General features: G+C 46.0%; 2 protein-coding genes and 1 long non-coding RNA gene across 6 annotated transcripts in view; all 3 read left to right on the forward strand.

The window, feature by feature from the left end:
• The window catches only part of LOC127057109 (uncharacterized), a 116833-nt gene that overhangs the window by 42515 nt on the left and 49147 nt on the right, over nucleotides 1-25171 (forward strand). The gene's annotated exons all lie outside the window — the stretch shown is intronic.
• LOC127057075 (alpha-1,4-N-acetylglucosaminyltransferase-like) lies at nucleotides 5113-7339 on the forward strand. The gene is made up of 2 exons (XM_050965736.1): nucleotides 5113-5541; nucleotides 6728-7339. Exons 1-2 carry the CDS (start codon nucleotides 5131-5133, stop codon nucleotides 7337-7339), a joined length of 1023 nt encoding a protein of 340 aa, XP_050821693.1. The 5' UTR covers nucleotides 5113-5130.
• DZIP1L (DAZ interacting zinc finger protein 1 like) overlaps nucleotides 10116-25171 on the forward strand; it is a 49084-nt gene continuing 34028 nt past the window's right edge. For 3 of the 4 annotated variants that reach the window (XR_007775968.1, XM_050965408.1, XM_050965409.1), the window contains exon 1: nucleotides 23992-24078. Coding sequence is in view for 2 of the 4 variants with exons in the window: in XM_050965408.1 (XP_050821365.1) it covers nucleotides 24076-24078 (3 nt within the window). In the remaining 2 variants the exon portion in view is untranslated. Of the gene's footprint in view, nucleotides 10313-23991; nucleotides 24079-25171 lie in introns of those variants that run through there. The other variant, XM_050965411.1, reaches the window with a different exon arrangement.

Consider the following 25171-nt stretch of genomic DNA (forward strand, 5'->3'; position numbering starts at 1 on the left):
TGATGATATTTGAGTGAAATAATATTATTGTCTATGTGTCTCTTTGAAGGTTGTGGTAACCTGTATCTGAACTGTTTAATGAATAAATTACCCTGTGCTAATTGCCATGTTGTTTGGGAGAAGGAGTTAAGCCTATTGTTTTCTCAGGCCAAAAGGTTGCTGGAAATGTATAAGAACCCTGGGACACGATCCTACTTCATCTCAGGTCTGCTTTGAGTTTCAAGAGAGGGAAACCTTAAGCTACAAGGATTGAAATCCCCAGTCATTGACTGGAGTCACCCTGAATATGGAAATTGGACAGTAACCTATGGACTATTTCTAAAAGGACTTTTGGCAACTACAAACTCATCTCTACTATGGGCTTGGCTACACTTGAGAGTTACGGCGCTGGTGGTGGCTTTATAGCACGGTAACTTACTCCCCGTCCACACTGGCAAGGCACATACAGTGCTGTATCTCCCTGGCTACAGCGCTGCATGTACTCCACTTCCACGAAAGGAATAAAGAGAACAGCTCTGCTGTTGCAGCACTGGGGTGCCAGTGTAAACAGTGATTAATCTTACTACACTGTAACTGACCTCCGGAACATTCCCATAATACTTTTAAGTAAAGATAACACTCTTTGTTTTGTTGTGAACTCGGGGCTTCCAGAGCTGTTTATCTAAAAAACAAACACAGCTACTGTTTGCAGTGAATGAGCAGAGGCAGGGGGACCCCTTTGGAATGTCCACAGCTAGTGTTTGCTTGAGGAGAGATGCAGCATGGCGGTGGGGGGTGAGGGGGGTCTATTTTGGAGCAACTGCTTATCTGGTCTGTGAGGAAAAAAACAAAGAAGGCTATTTGCATTTAGTGAATGAAAGAGGGATGGGGGAAGGGGTCGGAAATTGCAAGGCAGGGAGCTGACACAGTGTTAGCTCCAAAAATCCACTCTCTCTATCTCTCCCACGCTCCCTGTCACACTCCACCCCACCCCAGTCTTTTGAAAAGCACGTTGCAGCCACTTGAACACTGGAATAGCTGCCCACAATGCACCACTCCCAACAGCGCTGCAAATGCGGCCACACTGCAGCGCTGGTAGCTGTCAGTGTGGCCACACTGCAGCATTTTCCCTACACAGCTGTACAAAGACAGCTGTAACTCCCAGCGTTGCACATCTTCAAGTGTAGTCAAACCCTATGTATCTGAACCTCAAGAACTGAATTCAAGTCTGTATGTAAATTGATCTTTTAACCAACACTCGCTCTCTTTTCTGTTTTAATAAATGTTAGCTTAGTTAATGAAAATTGACTATAGCGTGTATTTTTGGTAAGATCTAAGTTATAATTGGACCTGGGTATGTGGCTGATCCTTTGGGATTGGAAGAACCTTTTCTTTTGTATGATGAAGTAAGATTTTCAGTAATCATCATCATATATGACAGGTATGTCTGGACGGAGGTCTAAGGCTGGGTACTTTAAGGGAACTGCGTGGTTTGGACTTCTAAGCCCATGGCTACACTCACACTTTACAGCGCTGCAACTTTCGCGCTCAGGGGTGTGAAAAAACACCCCCCTGAGCGCTGCAAGATACAGTGCTGTAAAGCGTCAGTGTAATCAGGGCGGCAGCGCTGGGAGCGGGGCTCCCAGCGCTGCACGCTACACCCGTAAGCCAGGGCAGCGCTTTGAAATTCCAAATGTAGCCATACCCTAAGTGACCAGTGAGGTACTATAGAAGCTGTTTTGAGCTGGCTTGGTAAATCTAAGTATTGAAATAACCACCAGCATTTGGAGTTTGTCTGCCCCCTTTTGTTTGCAGTTCACCCTGATTGAGTGACCTCAGCTGGCTCCCATGGGCAGCACTATCACAAGGCCCATAATGAATCTATAGATATGAGAAAAGTGGAGAGGCAGCTAAGACTAGGGGGAGGAGAGAGACCCCCAGGGAGGAAGCTGAAGCATGTAGGAATTAGCACCAAGATGAATCACAAGACTGTGGGGAATCAGACTCTGGGAGAGAGGGTGCTGAGGGACTCAGTGGAGAAGACGAAGCAGCTGCAGGGGAAGCTGGTAGCTACAGAGCAGGCCTTTCAGGTGGCTGTGCATCAACTGGAAACCTAGTGGAAGAAATTAAGAGATGACATGGAGGGCGTTTCTCATGACGGGTGATATAAAGCAGGAGAGGGACAGTCTGTGTGCTTACTATGTAAGAAGCAGGGGAGATGATACTTGCTCCCTTCCCTCCTATGGGTAGCAATCTAGAGTGGGAGAGTATGTGATGGGGTGTCCACCCCACACAGACTGGAGGGGGGTATTAACTCCACAGCCTGCACCTGGAGGAAGACTAAGAGCCATGGAGCAGGGAACTGACTGCAGGCAGGTTCACCTGGGCAGGAACAGGCGGGGCCCATAAAGCCAAGAAGCTGGCAACAGAGGGGCTGCTGCTAGGAAAGGGAAGTCACGCCTTGGGAAGAGGGAGGAGTGGCTGGAGCTGATCTACCCAGAGAAAGGAGGGGAACCAGGAGTTGTAGGACGCAGTCCAGGGAAGGAGCAGTGAGGGCTGGGAAAGGAAAGCCCAGAGCTGATGGGTTGAGGGTCCCTAGACTGGAACCTACCCGGGTTCCCCTACCTGCCATGTGGCACCGGCAGGGCAGTGAATAGGAAGACTGCCTGAGTCACTGTGAAAGTGACAGAGATTTGAAGGACTGTACCCTGGAAGTGGGGGAATGCTAAGTGACCTGGCTGGAGGCCAAGTCACGAAGAGGACACTGTGGTTCCTGGAAGGAGAGAGGGGCTGCAGACCAGAGAGAGAGAGATGGTGTAACAGCACGCAAACTGTGGAAAGGGGCACTGACCTCAAGCACTAATCCCCAGATTGATCAGCAGGAGGTGCCAGACAAGAGGTGAGTGGCGCTCCCTGTGACACCCACCTTGGTCAGTGCCAGATGCTTCAAAAGGAATGAACAGAACAAGATAATTTTGAGTGATCCATCCCTGTTATCCCATCTCAGCTTTTGGCAGTCTGTGTGTCCCTAAACCTCTGATCATGAGGTTGCATTCTTGATCATCTTGGCCAATAGCCAGTGATGGACCTATCCTCTCTGAACTTATCTAATTCTTTTTTTAAACCAGTTATATTTTTGGCCTTTACAACATCTCCTGGCAACAAGTTCCACAGGTTGACTGTGTGTTGTAGGAAAAAGTACTCCCTTTTGCTTGTTTTAAACCTGTTGCCTACTGTATTCATTTCACTGGGTGATCCCTGATTCTTATATTATGTGGAGGATTAAATAATATTCCTCTATGCACTTTCTCCACATGTTTATGATTAGATACCACTTTATTTTATTCCCTATTTGTTGTCTCATTTCTAAGATGAGCAGTCCTGGTCTTTGTAATCTCTCCTCATATTGCAGCTGTTCCATACCCCTAATTATTTTTGTTGCCCTTCTCTGTATTTTTTGCAATTCTAAAATATCTTTTTTTGAGATGGGGCAAACAGAACTGCCTGCAGTATTCAAGGTGTGGGCATATCATGGATTTATATAGTGGCACTATGATATCTGATGTCTTATCTATCCTTTTCGTAGCATTCTGTTTGTTTTTTTCACTGCTGCTTCAAATTGAGCAGATGTTTAGGGGACTATCCACAATGACTCCAAGATCTTTTTTGAGTGGTAACAGCTAATTTAGACCCCAAAATATTGTATGTATAGTTAGGATTATGTCTGCCAATGTGCATTACTTTGCATTTATTAACACTGAATTTCAGCTGCCGTTTTCTTGCCCAGTCACCCAATTTTGTGAGATTCCTTTGTAACATTTCGCAGTCAGGTTTGGACTTAACTATCTTGATTAATTTTGTGTCACTTGCAAACTTTGCCATCTTATTGTTTACTGCCTTTTCCAGATCACTTATGAATATGCTGAACAACACCAATATCACTACTGATTCTTCACCAGGTCCCTGATATTTACTTCTCTCCGCTGTGAAAACTGACCATTTATTCCTACCCTTTGTTTCCTATCTTTTAGCAAAGTACTATTCCATGAGAAGACCTTCCCTCTTATCCCACAGTTGCTCACTTTATTTAAGAGCTTTTGGTGAGGGACCTTGTCACAGGCTTTCTGAAAGCCCAAGTATGCAATATCAACTGGATCATCCTTGTCCACATACTTGTTGACCTCCTCAAAGAATTCTAATAGATCAGTAAGGCATGATTTCCCTTTACAAAAAGCCATGTTGACTCTTCCCCAATTCATCTGTGTCTGATAATTGGTGCGCAGTACATGGTACTTTGTCTATATTCTGATCTGTTTAATTAGTTAATAAAACAAGTTACCAGATAAACGTGGGTGTATCTCCTAACTTTACCTGCCTCTCATGCAGCAACTTCTGATCTACTGGGATTGTGCAGGAATGCTGAATTTGGCCTATGCATTTATTTTTCACTTTACGCAGCCAAAATAAAATAGAAGGTGAATGGATAGTAATCCTGGGTTCCACAGACACTGCACAGCCAGGTAGACTGGGTTTCTTCTAATATTACTGTTGACCTGCAGTGAGAATATACATGCAAGAATACACTACCCACTTCCTTTGGGATTTCATATGATCTGAAAGGTGTGAGTGACTGACTCTTCTGCTCTCTTATATGGAGCTCCCAAGAAAAGAGAGAAGGTTGTTCATCGGGGCCTTTAACTGGGTCTTCTTCAAACACCCACTACCTTAGCTCAGGAGGGTCCTTTGCTTGTGTGCAGCACGCTGCTCAACTACAGTCCAGGCAGTTTCTCCTTCCTGTTATGATCTAGGGCCCTTCTCGTTGCCACTGAATTCCATTAAGTTCAGTAAGAACATCTCTGGTTTGAGGACTGCAAACTTCAGGGCTCCAGCACATAGACAGTTGACATGTCATTTTCATAAACTGCAGCCTGAGTCAAAGAGGCTGATGCCAGCTCAGGTATGTGATTGGTTTAACACTTGATGCCTCAGTTTTGTAATATGCTGTCAATCACATAAGAAATAATCCAAGGTAGTAATAATTTTAGAAATCCTGTCCTGAAACATTTTTCTCCCAGCGATAAACAATGAACCACTGACATTGACTTTGTTTGTTTTTTTTATTAAGAGACAGATATCCAAGGAAAAGCAAGAATGTTGAAGGAGATCCAAATAGTGCTCTGGTTCCTTTTTGTCTTTGTCTCAGCCATTTTCTATAAACTCTCCCTGCAGTCTGGCTGCATCTTCTCTTGCATGCCTATTACTAAGCAATTCCTGACGCAAGAGGATGTTATGAGCCAGAGCAGAAGCATCATCTTTGTGGAGATCACAGATCGCCTTGAGCCTCCTCCACTGGTTTCATGTTCTGTGGAATCTGCTGCCAGGATCTACCATGACAGACCTGTTGTTTTCTTCATGAAAGGCCTGAACAATAGCACACGGCGGGATTCAAATTCCACTTATGCAGCCTTCTCACTTTTATCTGCTATGAAGAACGTCTTCATTTTTCCTTTACAGATGGAAACTTTGTTCCAGGAGACACCTCTACTCCCATGGTATCATAAGGTGAGAGGAAATGTTTTTGAACAAGATTTAAAGTAGAGGTGGTGGAAAATGAAGCTGTTGTCATTTTGTTGCACCCAATATGGACCCCTTGTTTATGACAATTTACCAGGCATTAGTCAAAATATTTATTGAAATTGTTATGGACATTTACCATTTCCTGATGACAGGAGTTATGGTAAATGGAACATTTCAATAATGATTTTGATTAACCATTTTGATAAAATATGGTTAATCACCATCTTTTCAAAAAAGGCAATGTATTGATGATAAATGTATTTGAAAAATTTCAGTCAGCGTGAATTTGAAGTGAGCTTTTACTGTTTGCAGAAATGATTTTAGTGCTTCTTAAAGGCGTCAGAAACAGCAATAAAAATGTCTGTGGACAAGCTCTAGAAGCGAGAGGGTCATTCAGAGGTCAGTTTTGGGGGAAAAAGGCAGTGATGCTCTTCCAAGCTCCACCCATGCCTCACAGAACTGTTGTTCAGGGAGTTCATGCCCCTTTTGAGTTCTTGTTCTGAGTCCTTTGAGTCCTGCCTGAAAACTCAGGCAGGCCTCACTGCATTAGTCTGCACTTGTTTCATGTTTTCATGAGTCTATTGGCAACCATTACAGCTAAGGACTTCTTTATTTTATTTATTTTTAAATGAAAGTGGAGAGTCTGGAGAATAAATAGGGAGCTGGCTGCTGTACTGGTACTCCAGCCCTCCGTGCACCAGCATAACCCAAGGCCTGAATTTCTCTCTCTCTTTTTATCCTCTTTAGAGATTGCCAGGAGGGGCCTATTCCAAAACCCACTGAAGTCAATGAGACTCTTTCAATTGAATCTCACGGGCTTTGGATCAGACAGTGAGTGTGTAAATTGAGATGAGGCAGGGTTGTTTTTGTGGAAATTACAGTTAATGATTCATATTCTCATTATTTCATAAATATTGCATGTTTCCTTGGAGTTTACTGCACCTTGGAAACACTTGTAGAATCACATTAAACAAAACCTACATCTGCTTTTGCCTTTTTCCAGCAAAGTTTCATAGCTAGAAAAGAAAAACAGACATTAATTTTTAAAGGGATTAAAGTGAGGCTAGACGCTGCTGAGAGTTTTATAGAATATATAGCTAATGAGATCAGGTGTTTAGAAATTTCGAAGTGGAGTCCACTGCATCTCTGTGATCCCTTTCCAACTCTGCAGGTAAATGCAGCCCAGGAAAAGTATTGGGTTCATGTTAGCTCTGATGCCAGCAGACTTGCTCTGATCTGGAAATACGGTGGGATCTACATGGACACAGATGTCATCTCCATCAGGCCTATTACACTGGCAAACTTCCTAACGGCTGCGGCTTCCAAGGCTTCCGGCAGTGGGATTTTTGGCTTTCCTCGCCATCACTGGTTCCTTTGGGATTGCATGAAAGATTTTGTTCGAAACTACAATGGACGCATTTGGGGAAACCAAGGACCCATCTTGATAACGAGGAGACTGCGAGCCTTGTGCAACCTGACCGATTTCCATAATGTGGAGGATCAGAGCTGTCAGAACATTTCCTTCTTACATCCTCAGCGTTTCTACCCCATCCCTTACCCAGCATGGAGGCAGTACTACAAAGTTTGGAAGAGACGCCCTGACTTCAACAACTCCTTTGCTTTGCACCTGTGGAACTTCATGAACAAGGAACACAAGACTGTGGTTGCAGGAAGTAACACGTTAGCGGAAAATCTGTACAAAACATACTGCCCTACCACTTATAAGAACCTTATTCAAGGCACAGAAGGCAGTGGTAATATGCAACAAAACAAGACTGAATGACTGGATCTAGCAGAACGAGCTGTTCTTTCCAGCCCTGATAGTCCTTTGACTAAAATAAACTGCACAACGTGTACCTCCTCTTAGTCAGTGACTCTCAGCCATTTTCTATCTGCAAACCACTTTGTAGGAGAGAACCTCTCAAAAACCACCTCTTTTCCCAAGTTTCCCCAGGACCTAATGAAATGTGTAGGAAGCTATGTGTGTCTGTGTGTGCGGGGGACAGGGAGGGGGGATAAATATCATGTCATCACCAATGGCAAGTATATTTTGTCCTTTAGGGTAAAAGTTTCCAAAGCAGCTAAGTGATCTAGGAGCCTGAGTCCCACTTTCAAGTCACGTTGGCTTTGGGAGCCAAAGATCCACTGAAAATCAGTGGGACCTAGGAACCCGAGGGTCAGATTGTTGAAGGCATTTGGTGCCTACACATGCAGATAAGTGCTTTTGCCAATCCCATTAGGCATCTATCTGCATCTTTAGGGGACTAAATGCCTTCAGCAATCTGGCCTCTTAGATGCTTTTAGAAATTTTTGCCCAGTCATTTGCTGTGTGCTTGTACAGCACTTTGTGCAATGAAGCCCCAAACTGGCTGAGGCCTCTTGTGCTACTGTAATATCAATGTTCAGTAATAATGAATATAATGATAATCAATTGTAGCCCAAATTTTCCCCACTCCAAGTGTTCATTAGCGCTGTTTATTTTTCCTTTCTTTTGCTTCAGCTATGTACTCTACCTTGTGGCCAGTGACATTTTAAATGCACATGTAAATAAAATATCTAACCCACTCCAATGGCACTGAATTTGTATTCCCTTCTCAAGCCTCCTTCAAGCTTCCGGGATGGAGTGAAGAGAAAAAGGGAGTTGTGTTTATTCATTGTTTCTTATGGCCCTATTCTTACAGCATTTGGGCAGTTCACTTAAATTATTGAATTTCATTTCCCAACAACTTGTGAGGATGGGAAGTGCTATTCTCCCCATTGTACAGCTGGAAAACCAAGGCCTGGAGATGAAGGCCAATATCCACAAAGGAACCAGGCACCTAAAGCCCAGTTTTAGGCACTACCACAATCTACAAATTCCCCTTCAGCTACTGCCTAACCCTATAGGTGCTGAACTCATGATTTAAGTTCCCTTGGAACTTAAGTTTCTTCCTCTAGACACATGTGCTGCCTGCAGGGCCCAGTCTGGTAGGTTTTTCTCTGAGTATACCTAACAAAATGGGCAGGGGAAGGAGCCTCCCTTATAATCTTTAGCCCAGTGGTTAGGGAACTCACACCAGGTGAAGAGGACACCAGTTCAATTCCCCTCTCTGCCTGCAAGGGGAAGGAATTGTAACCTGGGCTTCCCACCTCTCAGGGGACTAACCAAGCCTCTGAACTATGGGGTATTCTGATGTGAAAGTCTTTCTTGATGAAGCTTGGTCCACTTTTTAGGAATAATTAAATATGCATTGGGGCAGAGAAAACACGACCCTTGGTACATCCTCAGGCAGTTAGCCTCTGCCAGGCTGTGGCTACATTGCTATTTTTAGCATGTTAGCTCAATCAGAGGTAGCACATGTATATTAAATAATGTAAGAGACCAAGGCACAGGCAGTGTGGCCAAGCAGTAACAGCCGGATTGGGATCCACACGGCAGGGACAGTGGTCAGTGGAATTGCTAGATCCAGGTTCAATAAATAAGATTTGGGATCAAAGTCAGCCAGGGTCAGAGACCAGAGACAGTGTCAGGATGCAGTCGGGAGTCAACTACCTGGGGCACCCTCCAGGGTTATATACGGCTCCTGGCCAATCAAATGGCCACAAGGCACTGTCACTCTGGGTCACTTCCTGCAGCTCCTACTCTCCACCGTGCTCCCTGGCTGTGACTTTGCATGGACTCTGGGTGGTGATGTTCCAGGCTCTGCAGACCTGGGTCCTCATTCCTTAATTCTTACACCTGTCTTGGAAATTACACCTCCAGCTGCAGTGTAGCTGCACCTTAGGAAAAGAATGACAAGATCTTTCACCCTCACCCCTTGTAATTCACCATGCTGTTTACCCCTAAAAACACACCCTCTCCTAGTCTTCCGTGTGGTATGATTTGCAAGCCACAACAGCAGAGTCTTCCCAAATTTTAGTCTCCTGGCCTTTTATTAGCCAGTTACATTTACTTAGAAAGAAATGTAAACTGGATTCTTTCCCAGTGTTAATTCCAATCCTTTCAAGCCTAGACCTTGAACAAGTCTAAATAGCAGATCCCTTTCTGCTCTGCCAGAAAGGCTCTTTAGAAATCCAAAGCCCAGGGAATGGCAGTTTAATAACCCATTATCAAATGTTTGCTATGGTGTCTTTTGTAAACACAGCCGCTAACAAGCAGACTGCAATCTGTAGCTTTTTCTATCCTGCAGCAAGTTACAGTAGAATTTACTAGCAGCAGTATGTACACGTGTACACACGCACACGCATAGTGAACCCTGAGCGCTGTTCCCTTAAATCATGGAGCCAGATTCTCCTGTCACTCACCACAGTCAATCAGGAGTAACTGCACCAAAGTCCCTACAGCTACACCAGTGTCAATACGCTACATGCCAGAGGAGAGTCAAACCGAGTGTTTCCAGTTGCCAGAGCAACAGCTTGGCTTTGGGGAGCATTTTAGCATTTGTTTTTCCCTGGAGAAGCCCTCTCGGGGGAACCGGCGCGGCGCAGGCTGCTTTCATCAGCGCATAGGCTGAGCTGTATTTTTCTCCTTGTGCTGAGACGAGGGAACTGGGATTTTGCTTGAGCTCAGCACTGACAGCTGCTTTTCCTGGGTGGTTTTGAATTTCCCGGTGGGAGATACAGGGAGGGGTGTAGTGTTACAGACAGGAAACGCTCCCTATTTTCCACCAGCTTTGCATGGCCCTTCTGTGTTAGAAACCACTTTTTAACCCTCTGCATTCATCGCTCCAAGCCGACCTTTCTAGACTCTTTACAAACTCTTCCTCTCTGGGGACAGGTAAGGATTTGCTTTTCTTGTGTTCTAGGGCTGGGATTTGCAGTCTCTCCTGCCCGATGGAGTAATAAATACTGTATGTAGAAATCTAGCTCGGAAAAGGACTCTAGGCCAGTGTTTCTCAACCTTTTTGATACCAGGGACCAGCTTGCTGCCTTCTTAAACTGTGTCAAGGAGATCTCAGGGACTGGTGCCGTGCACGGACTGATCCTTGAGAAACACTGTGTCCAGTTGGAAAGAGCTTCTGTTTGCTCTCATGAACTGGAAAAGGAAATATTGCAGAGGTTCCGCTTGGTTAAGTATTAGCTGCTGTGTCATGTCTCTAGCAGGCGAAGGGAGCACGGGTACATCCCCCTCCCCCTCCACTTGGCTGTGTGCTAAGTTTGCAGACTATGGGGGATTTTTTATAACCAGCCCATGAGACCTGAGATCTGCACACAGAATCCCTGCCTTGCTCCAGCAGTTAGAGGGTGTTCCTGCTGCATCCATCCAGGAGAAAGAGAGTTTTGTGTGTGCGCCCGTGGCTTCCCCAGGAAGGGAGGTCTGGAGCAGGCATGCAATAAAGGACCCTCCCAAGAAAGGAGGCGACCCCGGCACACTGCTGTCACTCACTCCAGGTCTTGAGGAGGGCTGTTAGTCTGCTAAGTTGTTTCTGAACCAAGGCCCAAATCCTGAAGTCCACAATCTGGTTCTGAAGCCAGTGGGAGATTTGCCTGAATGAGGTGGGGTCACCACCTTTGAAATGCAAAAAACCCAGCACCCTTATAGCAAGCCTGCTGCAACTGCAACCCCCAAGGTAACTCTACAACAGCCCCCACCCCACAGCCATTTATAATATCTGGAGAGAGAGAACACATATAGATAAGACTAATAACATCACAAGTCTCCTCACTCTCCTGTGACTCAGACCCTCTCTCACACACACCGTTGGCTTGTGTGTTGGTGGGCAGACAGCTGCTCTCTTTTCAACAGTTTTGATCTGTTATCACTTCAACCGTGGAAGTGGGAACACTGCAGCATATCTAGCTGGACACAGACACTTTTATATATCCCAGTGCATTGTCAAAATAATGCAAATCTTTAGACCCATGTAAAAACAAAACAAAACAGCAGATTAAATAATTTTTCTATCAACTGGCAAATCCATTTTAAAAAATGGCCAGGCTGGTCAAATACTGGCCAGGTGATAGGCCTAGAGTGAGGGTTGAGAATTGAGAATACAGCTGTCAGCATTTGGGAACTTTTTTCCAAGGGACAAATTTCCAAATAAGTGGGTTTGGTGTGGGGATGGAGGGAGAGGCTACTGTCTCCTCTGTGTGAATGGGGTGCATTAGTTTTCCCCGCAGCTCGAGTGCCTTTCAGAAGGGAAAAATAGGGCCAGGAAAATAACCAGGATGTCCCTAGAATGCTCAGATAGCAGGGGAAGGATGGTGGGTGGGAATGGGAATGGTGGGGTAGGAAACAATGCTGGTGGAAGATTCGATAATAATTGATAATTCTTAACATTTACTTACACCCTTTGCATGTTCAAAGTGCTTTACACGCGTTAACTAAATACTCTGTGTATTGTAAATTCCCTAGCGCAGGGCCTGCCTTTTCCTTGTGGGTTTGTAAAGCACCTAGCATTGTGGGCACCTAGGTGCTTTGGTAATACAAATAAGTAAGAGGAGGGGGAAGGCCCTCAGCCCCTCCAATAACCTTCCCCTAATTTTCTAATCGTTAAAACAAACTGTCAAACCTCATATCACAATATACAATGTAAATATTGTTAAATCAGAGCCTAAGAAGTTCTCAAGCAGCATTTTTCTTCCTTTGCCTCCCTGTATATTTTGATTATTATCTATGGAAATATTTTTGTTGGTTTGTATGTGTACAGTGAAATGAACATCTGCCGACATTTACCGATAAAAATCGAATCCTTCCAAACCTAGCTGTAGACTTACAGGTAGCCTCTTGTCATAAACAGATAGCTAAGGGTTAATGTCTCTTTCACCTGAAGCACCTGACCAGAGGACCAATCAGGAAACCGGATTTTTTCAACTTTGGGTGGAGGGAATTGAGTGTCTAAGGTCTTTGTTTTCTGGCTGCCTGCTTTCTCTGAGCTTTGGAGAAGTAGTTCTACTTTCTAGTCTTCTGTTTCCAAGTGTAAGGACAAAGAGATCAGATAGTAAGTTATATGGTTTCTTTTCTTTGGTATTTGCATAAATATAAGTGCTGGAGTGCTTTGATTTGTATTCTTTTTGAATAAGGCTGTTTATTCAATATTCTTTTAAGCAATTGACCCTGTGTTGTATCATCTTAATACAGAGAGAACATTTGTACTTATTTTTCTTTCTTTTTATATAAAGCTTTCTTTTAAGACCTGTTGGAGTTTTTCTTTACTTCAGGGAAATTGAGTCTGTACTCACCAGGGAATTGGTGGGAGGAAGAAATCAAGGGGAGATTTGTGTGTTGGATTGCTAGCCTGACTTTGCATTCCCTCTGGGGGAATAGGAAAGTACTTTTTGTTTCCAGGATTGGAAACAGAGAGGGAGATTCACTCTGTTTGGATTCACAGAACTTGTGTCTGTGTATCTCTCCAGGAGCACCTGGAGGGGGGAAGGGAAAAAGGATTATTTCCCTTTGTTGTGAGACTCAAGGGATTTGGGTCTTGGGGTCCCCAGGAAAGGTTTTTCAGGGGGACCAGAGTGCCCCAAAACACTCTAATTTTTTGGGTGGTGGCAGCAGGTACCAGGTCCAAGCTGGTAACTAAGCTTGGAGGTTTTCATGCTAACCCCCATATTTTGGACGCTAAGGTCCAAATCTGGGACTAAGGTTATTACATGAGTGGCAGCTGGTGGGAGACAGAATCCAGAAGCCAGTAGAAATATTATATTTTCTTTTCTCTGCTAAGGGCTTTTTAGCAGAGAGAAACAGTTGGTTTTAAAAGGGAACCAGAGAGAATTTTTTTTTCTGCTCTCTCTGGCAGTTTGTGGCTTGCATGTTAAGCGAGAAGCCATTAAGAAACTGTTGAGGGTCTTTTGTCATGCAATAGCCCTCCCATTAGGAGGCAAGTACCGGCACTTATATGCATGCAAATAAAGTGGTTTTTCTGGTTTCCCTTCATTGAACATTAGCTAGAGAGAGAAAGGGAAAAAAGCACTGTTGCTAGGCAGACTTCAGGAGGCAACAGAGAACCTGCAGTTCAGAAGATAAACACCGGAGGGCACCCCAACACAAGAAAACAGGAACCATGACTTCTAAGGCAAAAATTGAGGCCGAAGAACAAATCAAAGAAGCTGAACACAGGCGACAGATGGAGATGAAAGAAAAGGAAGAAAGCATCAAACTGACAGCCTTCCAAAGAGAACAGGCGGCCCAAGAGGCAGCACACAAAAGAAAACTAGAAGAAGAAGAGGTGGCCCACCGCCGAGAAATGGAAAAGCACCAAAAAGAAATGGAAAAACAACAAAAAGAAATGGAAAAACAACAAAAAGAAAATGAAGAGAAGGAAAAACAGAGAAAACATGAACTGGAATTGGCAAAAGCTGGGCTGCCTGTGCCAGCCAACCCTAACAACCCGGCACCAAATATTGCTCCACAGCACAGAAAATTTCCCACCTACAAGGCAGGTGATGACACCGAGGCCTTCTTGGAAAATTTTGAAAGAGCCTGTCTTGGGTACAAGATCCCCGAAGACCAGTACATGGTAGAATTGAGGTCACAGCTCAGTGGACCTTTAGCAGAGGTGGCAGCTGAAATGCCTAAGCACCAAATGAATGACTATAAACTTTTTCTAACCAAGGCCAGATACAGGATGGGGATAACCCCAGATCATGCCCGTCGGCGCTTCAGAACCCAAAAGTGGAAACCAGAGGTGTCATTTCCCAAACACGCCTACTACATTGCAAAAAACTATGAGGCCTGGCTAACAGGAAACAACATTCAAACCTTGGAAGAACTGAACCTCCTCATACAAATGGAGCAGTTCTTGGATGGTGTTCCTGAAGACATCACGCGGTACATACAAGATGGAAACCCCAAGAATATCGCTGAGGCGGGGGAGATTGGAGCCAAATGGATGGAACTGGCAGAAAGCAAGAAAGCTACTGTCAAGGGGAACGATTACCCCAGGGGGCACACAGACCATAAACCCTACAACCGAGGACAGCCAAAGACCCCACATACCACCCAAGTAAAGCCACAGATACCCTACCCTTCAACCTCACCAGTCTCCAGTAACTCACCTCGGCCCAGTGACCCATCAGATGGAAGATGCTTTAAGTGTAATGAACTGGGACATATCAAGGCCAAGTGTCCCAAGAACACCATGCGAGTGCAATTCATTACACCACCATCACACCCAAGATCCCCAGGCCCGGATGCCTCTCAAATACCCTTGGAGCGAAGGGAAAATTTGAGAGTGGGCGGAAAGAAGGTTACTGCGTGGAGAGACACGGGGGCACAAGTGTCAGCTATCCACCAATCCTTCGTTGACCCCAAATTCATCAACCCAAAGGCCAAAGTTACAATTTACCCCTTCATGTCACAAGCTGTAGACTTGCCTACAGCTCAACTGCCTGTCCAGTACAAAGGCTGGTCAGGAATGTGGACTTTTGCAGTCTATGACAATTATCCTATCCCCATGCTACTGGGGGAAGACTTGGCCAACCAGGTGAGGCGGGCCAAGAGAGTGGGAATGGTTACACGTAGCCAAACCAGGCAAGCTTCCAGACCCATTCCTGTTCCTGAACCGTCCACAGAGGCCCCGTCTGTGTTACCAGAGACCCAGACAGAGGTAGAGGACCCGGATTCCATGCCTACCACTGAAACAGCCACAGCATCTCCAGTCCCAGGCCCGGAACTGGAACAGCAACCAGCACCAGCAAGTGCAACCCCATCTTCAAACTCAACGCCAGAGGGCGCCAGCGAGCCAGAACTGGCAGAAGCACAAGACAGCCATACCCAAAAGGCTCAGCCAGAGCCTGAAATACCCTCAGGTGCACCAGCGGAGAGCGGTACACCAGCAACGGAAACAACCCCATCACCTACATCGCTTCCAGAGGGACCAAGCCCAAGTCCACAGTCTGAGGAAGAACTGGTGACCCCAGCCTCAAGGGAACAGTTCCAGGCTGAGCAGGAAGCGGATGACAGCCTTCAGAAAGCTTGGGCAGCGGCACGGAGCACCCCACCGCCTCTCAGCTCTTCTAATCGATCCCGGTTTGTTATAGACCAAGGACTTTTGTACAAGGAAATTCTTTCTGGTGGACACCGGGAAGAATGGCAGCCGCAAAAACAGTTGGTGGTTCCAACTAAGTACCGGGGGAAGCTCTTAAGCTTAGCCCATGATCATCCCAGTGGCCATGCTGGGGTGAACAGAACCAAGGACCGGTTGGGGAAGTCCTTCCACTGGGAGGGGATGGGCAAGGACGTTGCCAAGTATGTCCGGTCTTGTGAGGTATGCCAAAGAGTGGGTAAGCCTCAAGACCAGGTCAAGGCCCCTCTCCAGCCACTCCCCATAATTGAGGTCCCATTTCAGCGAGTAGCTGTGGATATTCTGGGCCCTTTCCCAAAAAAGACGCCCAGAGGAAAGCAGTACGTACTGACTTTAGTGGACTTTGCTACCCGATGGCCAGAAGCAGTCGCTCTAGGCAACACCAGGGCTAACACTGTGTGCCTGGCCCTAACAGACATCTTTGCCAGGGTAGGTTGGCCCTCTGACATCCTTACAGATTCAGGGTCTAATTTCCTGGCAGGGACCATGGAAAAACTGTGGGAAACTCATGGGGTGAATCACTTGGTTGCCACCCCGTACCACCATCAAACCAATGGCCTGGTGGAAAGGTTCAATGGAACATTGGGGGCCATGATACGAAAATTTATCAACGAATTCTCCAATAATTGGGACCTAGTGTTGCAGCAGTTACTGTTTGCCTACAGGGCTGTACCACATCCCAGTTTAGGGTTTTCACCGTTTGAACTTGTGTATGGTCACGAGGTTAAGGGGCCATTACAGTTGGTGAAGCAGCAATGGGAGGGGTTTACGCCTTCTCCAGGAACTAACATTCTGGACTTTGTAAGCAACCTACAAAGCACCCTCCGACACTCTTTAGCCCTTGCTAGAGAGAATCTAAAGGATGCTCAGGAAGAGCAAAAGGCCTGGTATGACAGACATGCCAGAGATCGGTCCTTCAAGGTAGGAGACCAGGTTATGGTCTTGAAGGCGCAACAGGCCCATAAGATGGAAGCATCATGGGAAGGGCCCTTCACGGTCCAAGAGCGCCTGGGAGCTGTAAACTACCTCATAGCATTTCCCAATTCCTCACTAAAGCCTAAAGTGTACCATGTTAATTCTCTCAAGCCTTTCTATTCCAGAGACTTACAGGTTTGTCAGTTTACAGTCCAGGGAGATAATGCTGAGTGGCCTGACGGTGTCTACTACGACGGGAAAAAAGACGGTGGCGTGGAAGAGGTGAACCTCTCAACCACCCTGGAACGTCTGCAGCGGCAACAAATCAAGGAGCTGTGCACTAGCTTCGCCCCATTGTTCTCAGCCACCCCAGGACGGACTGAACGGGCATACCACTCCATTGATACAGGTAATGCTCACCCAATCAAAACCCCACCTTACCGAGTGTCTCCTCATGCCCAAGCTGCTATAGAACGGGAGATCCAGAACATGCTACAGATGGGTATAATCCGCCCATCTACCAGTGCATGGGCATCTCCAGTGGTTCTGGTACCCAAACCAGATGGGGAAATACGCTTTTGCGTGGACTACCGTAAGCTAAATGCGGTAACTCGTCCGGACAACTATCCAATGCCACGCACCGATGAGCTATTGGAGAAGTTGGGACGGGCCCAGTTCATCTCTACAATAGACTTAACCAAGGGGTACTGGCAAGTACCGCTAGATGAACCTGCCAAGGAGAGGTCAGCATTCGTCACCCATGCGGGGGTGTATGAATTCAATGTCCTTCCTTTTGGCCTTCGTAATGCACCCGCCACCTTCCAAAGGCTGGTAGATGGTCTACTAGCTGGACTGGGAGAATTTGCAGTTGCCTACCTCGATGATGTGGCCATTTTTTCTGACTCCTGGCCCGAACACCTACTACACCTGGAAAAGGTCTTTGAGCGCATCAGGCAGGCAGGACTAACTGTTAAGGCCAAAAAGTGTCAAATAGGCCAAAACAGAGTGACTTACCTGGGGCACCAGGTGGGTCGAGGAACCATAAACCCCCTACAGGCCAAGGTGGATGCTATCCAAAAGTGGCCTGTCCCAAGGTCAAAGAAACAGGTCCAATCCTTCTTAGGCTTGGCCGGATACTACAGGCGATTTGTACCACACTACAGCCAAATCGCTGCCCCACTGACCGACCTGACCAAAAAGACCCAGCCAAATGCAGTTAAGTGGACTGATGAGTGTCAAAAGGCCTTTACCCAACTTAAGGCAACGCTCATGTCTGACCCTGTGCTCAGGGCCCCGGATTTTGACAAGCCATTCCTAGTAACCACAGATGCATCTGAGCGTGGTATAGGAGCAGTGCTCATGCAGGAAGCAACAGATCACAACTTCCATCCTGTCGTGTTTCTCAGCAAGAAACTGTCTGAGAGGGAAAGTCACTGGTCAGTCAGTGAAAAGGAATGCTATGCCATTGTGTACGCCCTGGAAAAGCTACGCCCATATGTTTGGGGACGGCGGTTCCAACTACAAACTGACCATGCTGCACTAAAGTGGCTTCATACTGCCAAGGGGAACAACAAGAAACTTCTTCGTTGGAGTTTAGCTCTCCAAGATTTTGACTTTGAAATTCAACACATCACAGGAGCTTCTAATAAAGTTGCTGATGCACTCTCCCGTGAGAGTTTCCCAGAATTCAGTAGTTAAAAAGTGTTCTTAAAATGTAGAAGTCTGTTAGTTATATACTTAGGAGTATATGTAAAGGTGTATGTGTTGTATTAATCTGTTTATTTTCAAGTTCTAGAAGGAAATCGCCGCCAGTGAGCTTCCCCACTGTCTGCAATTTGGGGGGCGTGTCATAAACAGATAGCTAAGGGTTAATGTCTCTTTCACCTGAAGCACCTGACCAGAGGACCAATCAGGAAACCGGATTTTTTCAACTTTGGGTGGAGGGAATTGAGTGTCTAAGGTCTTTGTTTTCTGGCTGCCTGCTTTCTCTGAGCTTTGGAGAAGTAGTTCTACTTTCTAGTCTTCTGTTTCCAAGTGTAAGGACAAAGAGATCAGATAGTAAGTTATATGGTTTCTTTTCTTTGGTATTTGCATAAATATAAGTGCTGGAGTGCTTTGATTTGTATTCTTTTTGAATAAGGCTGTTTATTCAATATTCTTTTAAGCAATTGACCCTGTGTTGTATCATCTTAATACAGAGAGAACATTTGTACTTATTTTTCTTTCTTTTTATATAAAGCTTTCTTTTAAGACCTGTTGGAGTTTTTCTTTACTTCAGGGAAATTGAGTCTGTACTCACCAGGGAATTGGTGGGAGGAAGAAATCAAGGGGAGATTTGTGTGTTGGATTGCTAGCCTGACTTTGCATTCCCTCTGGGGGAATAGGAAAGTACTTTTTGTTTCCAGGATTGGAAACAGAGAGGGAGATTCACTCTGTTTGGATTCACAGAACTTGTGTCTGTGTATCTCTCCAGGAGCACCTGGAGGGGGGAAGGGAAAAAGGATTATTTCCCTTTGTTGTGAAACTCAAGGGATTTGGGTCTTGGGGTCCCCAGGAAAGGTTTTTCAGGGGGACCAGAGTGCCCCAAAACACTCTAATTTTTTGGGTGGTGGCAGCAGGTACCAGGTCCAAGCTGGTAACTAAGCTTGGAGGTTTTCATGCTAACCCCCATATTTTGGACGCTAAGGTCCAAATCTGGGACTAAGGTTATTACACCTCTTTTCAGAATAATACACTAGAGAGGATGAATTTATCAGCTACTCCATCTCTCACAACGACTAGGTGGGGAGCGGTTTCTCAAAGTGCACAAGGAAGCTACTCATTCAATTTCTAAAAGTTGAGGCCTTTTCTAAGCCTCATTTTATACTAACCTATGACCAGGTTTGTCCTTGAAATTTGAGGATGAACTCAAAACATTAACCCTGACTCAATGCTATGGAAGCCAAAATGATCAATGCTTTTGGGGGGTTCAGATTTACACAATGGAGGGTTAATACCACTGTGCTGAGTTGCACAGCAATCTAACATGCTTGAAAGCAGGTGAGGACAAATAGTGAAGTCCTGACTCCATTGTAGTCCATTGGGGAAGGATTTCATGCAGAGATCCTCAGCTGGTGTAAATCACCACAGTGCCCTGGAAATCAAGGGAGTTGTATTGATTTACACTGGCTGAGGATCTGGCCCAGATCTAGTGGCCTCAGTAACTGCCCCAGCAGCTAGGGTGGATCTCCTTGGGTGAGGACAGCCCTGCAGTGCCTTGTTCCTCCTGCCATTTAGAGTCCTCGCCTGGGGTTGGGGTATTGGACCATCAGTGGGCTCCCTTGGCTCCGCCTGACACTATAGGAAACAGAGTTTGATGGTACAAAACAAAGTTGTATTGAAGTTTTGCTGGAGCCACCCACCAAAGCCCTTCCATGCAGTGCTGTGTATCAACAAGGCTGCAGAAAACGACGGCAAAGGCAAAGAGTTCACTGTCACCCAGACACATACTTATGGTAAGCAATAGCATGCTTAGAGTTGTATTGCCAGGCACCAAATTCATGATGAAAATCAGGTTAAACACCATTCCCTTGGAGCACAAGGAGACTATTAATATTAATGAGGTTGCACAACAGCACCTGCCTCCATTGTCATGGAGCAGCTCATTAGTGGATTCTAATTAGTGCTCTGACAATACACAGGAAGTGCCCCTGGGCTGAGGAAACCTGGAGACATTCAGACTGTGTTGCTGGCTACAAAATTTAATGGGGAGCCAAATTTACTGAATTTGGATTCAGCCCTCGATGCCTCTTTTTGTCCGTGTTACAGAGATGGGTGGGCTTCCAGAAGAGTTGGGGGAGACATTCTCCTTAGCCATATGTGCTGAGCAAGACAACCAGATCCCTCCAGTCATGTTGTGGCAGGGGAGGTCCTGGAACACAGGCAAACTGAATTTATAGATTCACATCCTCAGCCGATGTAAATCAGCACCGCTCCCTCATTGCAAAAAGACATTGTGTCTTTTGCATTTTACACAACAGAAATACTACACAGAAACAACAAAGACATGGTGGGATTCAAATAACTGTACTGACCAACTACACACAATACACAAGATCTAGTTACACATTACACACAAAAACTAATGTTAAAAATACTATTTAGGTTGCAAAGTTGAACACGCAAAAGTCAGGAAATGCCAGAATTAATATTGTCAGCGTCTGTATTAGCATACGACTATGTAATTAAAGACAATGCCATAGTGCTCAAGAAGAGCTAAATAAAGATTGTAAAACAACTTCAATTCTGACAGTTCTTAGCTTTTGAGTGCTTGCCTTTGAAAACAGTAATGTTCTTTTCATGTTGGGTTTGTGTGTGGAATTTCCCAGGTTTTTTAAAAAGCAAACGGCAAAACAGAAATTCTGGACTGTTAGAGATAAGCATCCAGGTCTTTTCTCCTTCTTTTTCCCTACCTCTCTTGTCCTACTCCAGATTTAGGAAGATTTCATATTCCATGGGCTGGTTTCCCAAATGGAAGAGAATACCTCTGTCATCCCCTTTGACTGCAAATGGGAGGAACTTAGGATTTCTCATACAAAACCAGTCCATCAATCAATCCAGTGTGAAACCCTGCCTTCAGGAGTGGCTAAGGCAGCACACGATGCTTCAGAAGAAGGCAAAAGCTCCCGTAAGGAACTCAGCCAGTCTTTTGACCCACACAGTGATCAGTTTATGCCCTGGAGTGACTGATTCCCCATCTCCTCACCCGCAGGACTATACTCACTCTTTTTTTCACGCTGTCTAAAATACTATAAATATATGTAATATATAGAGCATTGTGTTCTCTATAATTCTGTATTTCTTCAGCAGCCGTGTGGTTACCTTTGCTATATGTAAACAGTGCAGGGCACTTTCGATACTGTCATTACCTGGGTAACCATAACAACAGGAGTCGATAACCCAAGGCTAGAAGCGATCTCTGCAGGTTTCTATTTCACAGAGTGCTGCTCAGCATTCCTGTCCCCAGATCATATTGCATGTCACATTGCATGGCAGTCCCACTCTCAGGGCCCCCCTTGGTTTGTCACAGCAACAGTGAAATAGATGTTTCACTGCAGGACACAGAAAACTGACAGCAGTTGGCTGGTTAATCTGATTTTGTGATTAACTGTTTTGAGCCGGGGCTGGGGTTTGTGCCTGTTTTTTTTCACAGTGCCTGGCACACTGCGGTTCTGATCTCAACTGGGGCCTCTAGATCAATGTTTCTCAAACTTGTTCCGCCGCTTGTGTAGGGAAAACCCCAGGCGGGCCGGGCTGGTTTGTTTACCTGCCCCATCTGCAGGTCTGGCCGATCGCGGCTCCCACTGGTTGCGGTTCGCTGCTCCAGGCCAATGGGAGCTGCTGGAAGTGGCGCAGGACGAGGGATTTACTGGCCATCACTTCCAGCAGCTCCCATTGGCCTGGAGCAGCGAACCGCGGCCAGTGGGAGCTGCGATTGGCCAGACCTGTGGACAGGATAGGTAAACAAACCAGCCCAACCCGCAAGGGGCTTTTCCTACACAAGCGGCGACTCCAGTTTGAGAAATACTGCTCTTGATGCTACCACAGTGCAAATCCTAATCCATAAATAGCAATCATTACTTCTGCAGGCCAGAAATATGGTGCATCTGGGTATTAGTCATGGTAATCTTACCATTAGGGTTGCCAACTTTCTAATTGCACAAAACTGAACATCCTTGCCCTGCCCTGCCCCTTCCCCAAGGTCCCACACTGCCCCGCCCTTTCTCTGAGGCCCCCCTCCCTCTGTCGCTCACTCTCCCCTACCCTCACTCACGTTCACTGGGCTGGGGCAGGGCATTGGGGGCAGGAGCGGGTGAGGGCTTCAGATGGAGGTGCGGGCTCTGAGGTGGGGCTGGGGATGAAGGGTTTGAGGTGCAGGAGGGGGCTTTGGGCTGGGGCAAGGGGTTGGGATGGGAGGGAGTTTGGGTGCATGAGGGGGTTCCGACCTGGGGTAGGCAGCTGGGGTGCAGGTGGAGGTATGGGGTCTGGGAGGGAGTTAGGGTGTGGGGAGGGGGTTCTGACCTGGGGCAGGGGATTCAGGGTGCGGGCTCTGACTGGGCAGTGCTTACCTCAAGCGGCTCCTGGTTGGCAGTGCAGCAGGACTAAGGCAGACTCCCTGCCTGCTCTGGCTCCACACAGTTCCTGGAAGCAGCCGGCATGTCCAGCCCTTCGGTGGAGGCATGGACAGTTGGATCTGCGTGGTGCATGTTGCCTGCACCCACCAGCCCTGCATCTCCCTTTGGCCACTGTTCCCAGACAATGGGAACTGCAGAGTTGGTGGTAGAGGCGGAGGCAGCGCACGGAGCCCCCCTGATTACCCCGGTTCCTAGGAAGCAGACATGCCGGCTGCTTCTGGGAGCAGAGTAGAGCCAGGGCAGCCATGGAGCCAGCCTTAGCCCTGGGATCCCGCTGACCAGACTTTTAACAGCCCAGTTAACAGTGCTAACCCAGAGTGGCCAGGGTTCCTTTTCGACTGGGCATTCCGGTCGAAAACCGGATGCCAGGCAACCCTACTTGCCATTTCTTTCCCAATGAGTGATGAAGTCAGGTTGTGCAGGATGGGCTTTTAAAGGGTTTTTATTCACTTCCAGAAAAGCTATGAAGTAGGAAACAAACCTATCCCATTTTTTGGTCAAAAAATTCAATTGTAGACAGAAGTATGTTGCCCCGGTACACACTGCCTCCCCCTTGAAGAACTACAGAGGAGATACAACTGCAACAAATGCACGCAGGTAGCTGATTTCCAAGTTCACCATTTCCTGTGTTCCTTGGATGCAGGACAAGTGTCTCAGCATTAGTCACGGTCAGCCCGATTCTTGTCCGCTGACACCAGTGCAAATGAGGGGCAACTCCATTGAAGTCCATGTGATTTCTCCTGTGTGAAATAGGTGTAGGTGAGATCAGGCTCAGGCTCCAGCCCAGGACACGCACACCCCGGATAGATAGATTATGCTTCAGGAGGTTCTGAGTGGGAAGAACTCTGGCCGAGTTCTCTCAGCTGGGCTGTTTGTGACTCTCCCTCTCCTTGTTGCCTTGTGTCACTCCATTTTACCCTCTTGGGCACAACTCAGGAGAAACACACGGGATGGATCCTCCCCTGGTATAAATCCTCACCTTTGAAGTTGATAAACCTATGTTGAGTACACCAGCTGTGAATGTGGCCCATGAGTCTCTATTTAAGTGTGCTAGAGGCTGTGAACAAATGCTGCCTTATCTTCCTTTGGGAGTTCAGCCTGGACAGAAGCTCAGAAAAATCTGATAGAGCTCTGCATTCATGAAATGTACCCAGATCTGCATAAACTCTCACTCTGTTTCCTGGCCCTGTTAATTACTTGCATCAGACACACGCACCCTGCACCCTCAAACAATTTCAGACAATGAAATAGTCACATGTTTATTTTAACCACCTGGAGATCTCAGGCTGGCTGCGGTATAAGTCTACAACAGGCCGCCCTTAGGCATCTTGTTACTATTGCTCGTGACACACCTAGTAACACACTGTTGCTCTACACAACTCTCTGTGGTCAGTCTTCTTGGTGTTCAGAGTTGATCTGAAAATATGGTATGTAACATTTTATAAATGGCAGTTTTTCTAAATAACTTCTCTGTAGGAATAGAACAGCAGGTATCCCATCCCATTCAGGATGATTGTAAACACAGAGAGCAGAATTTTAGAATCCTGTAACAGATGTCCTGATTTTAATGGTTAAATACTTGTTACATTTTACAGTTTGTGGATATTAACTCCTAACAGAATTTCCAGCTCCCAAGGCTAATGAGAAAGATTCCTTGAAACTATATTGAGAGGTTTACAGATTTTTAAAATATCTTTTAAGCCTGGTTATCTAACTGCTCTAATATGTATGTCTATATTTTAGGACACAAAATGACCAAACACCGTGTCATGGAATAACTTAGATTTAAATCAGAGCTAGGTAACACAAAAAAGTGTTTTTGGCCTGTGGATGGCACAAACAAAAATTTTTTGCAATATTTAAATACAGTCAATGCATCTGTTTAATGTGTGACATTTGAAAGCAGTCAGAACTGGCTGCTACCATGAAGATCTCTGTGTGTGTGTTGCGTATATGTGTGTGAGAGAGAGACAGAACATTTAAAGAGTTGTAACTCAAAAAGGATGAGTTTCTTTTTAAAGCCCTCGTCCAGACTAACCCGCGGCATCGGCGGGTTAAAATCGATTGCTCGGGGATCGATATATCGCGTCTAGTCTGGACGCGGTGTATCGATCCCCGAGCGCGCTTACATCGATTCCGGAACTCCATCAATCCGAACGGAGTTCCGGAATCGACGCGGAGAGCCGCGGACATCGATGGCGCCCCGTCCAGACTGGTGAGTATCTCGATTTTAGAAATTCGACTTCAGCTACGTTATTCCCGTAGCTGAAGTTGCGTATCTAAAATCGATTTTAATTCCTAGTCTGGACGTGGCCAAAGTTTCCACTTTGAAGAATTAAAAGCTGAAAAGTATCTTCAGCATAGTTACCATCTGTTGATTTTCCACATATCTAGTGATTGCTCCATCTTCAATATATCAGTAGCTGACATGTATTTCCCTGAAGAATTTAACAAAATCTACCGATACCATTTCTTCACAGAGAATCATTTTCTAATAGTCTGTTCTATTTATACGAGCTA

This window comes from Gopherus flavomarginatus, chromosome 8, assembly GCF_025201925.1.
Source record: "Gopherus flavomarginatus isolate rGopFla2 chromosome 8, rGopFla2.mat.asm, whole genome shotgun sequence".
NCBI classification, from domain to species: Eukaryota; Metazoa; Chordata; order Testudines; family Testudinidae; genus Gopherus; species Gopherus flavomarginatus.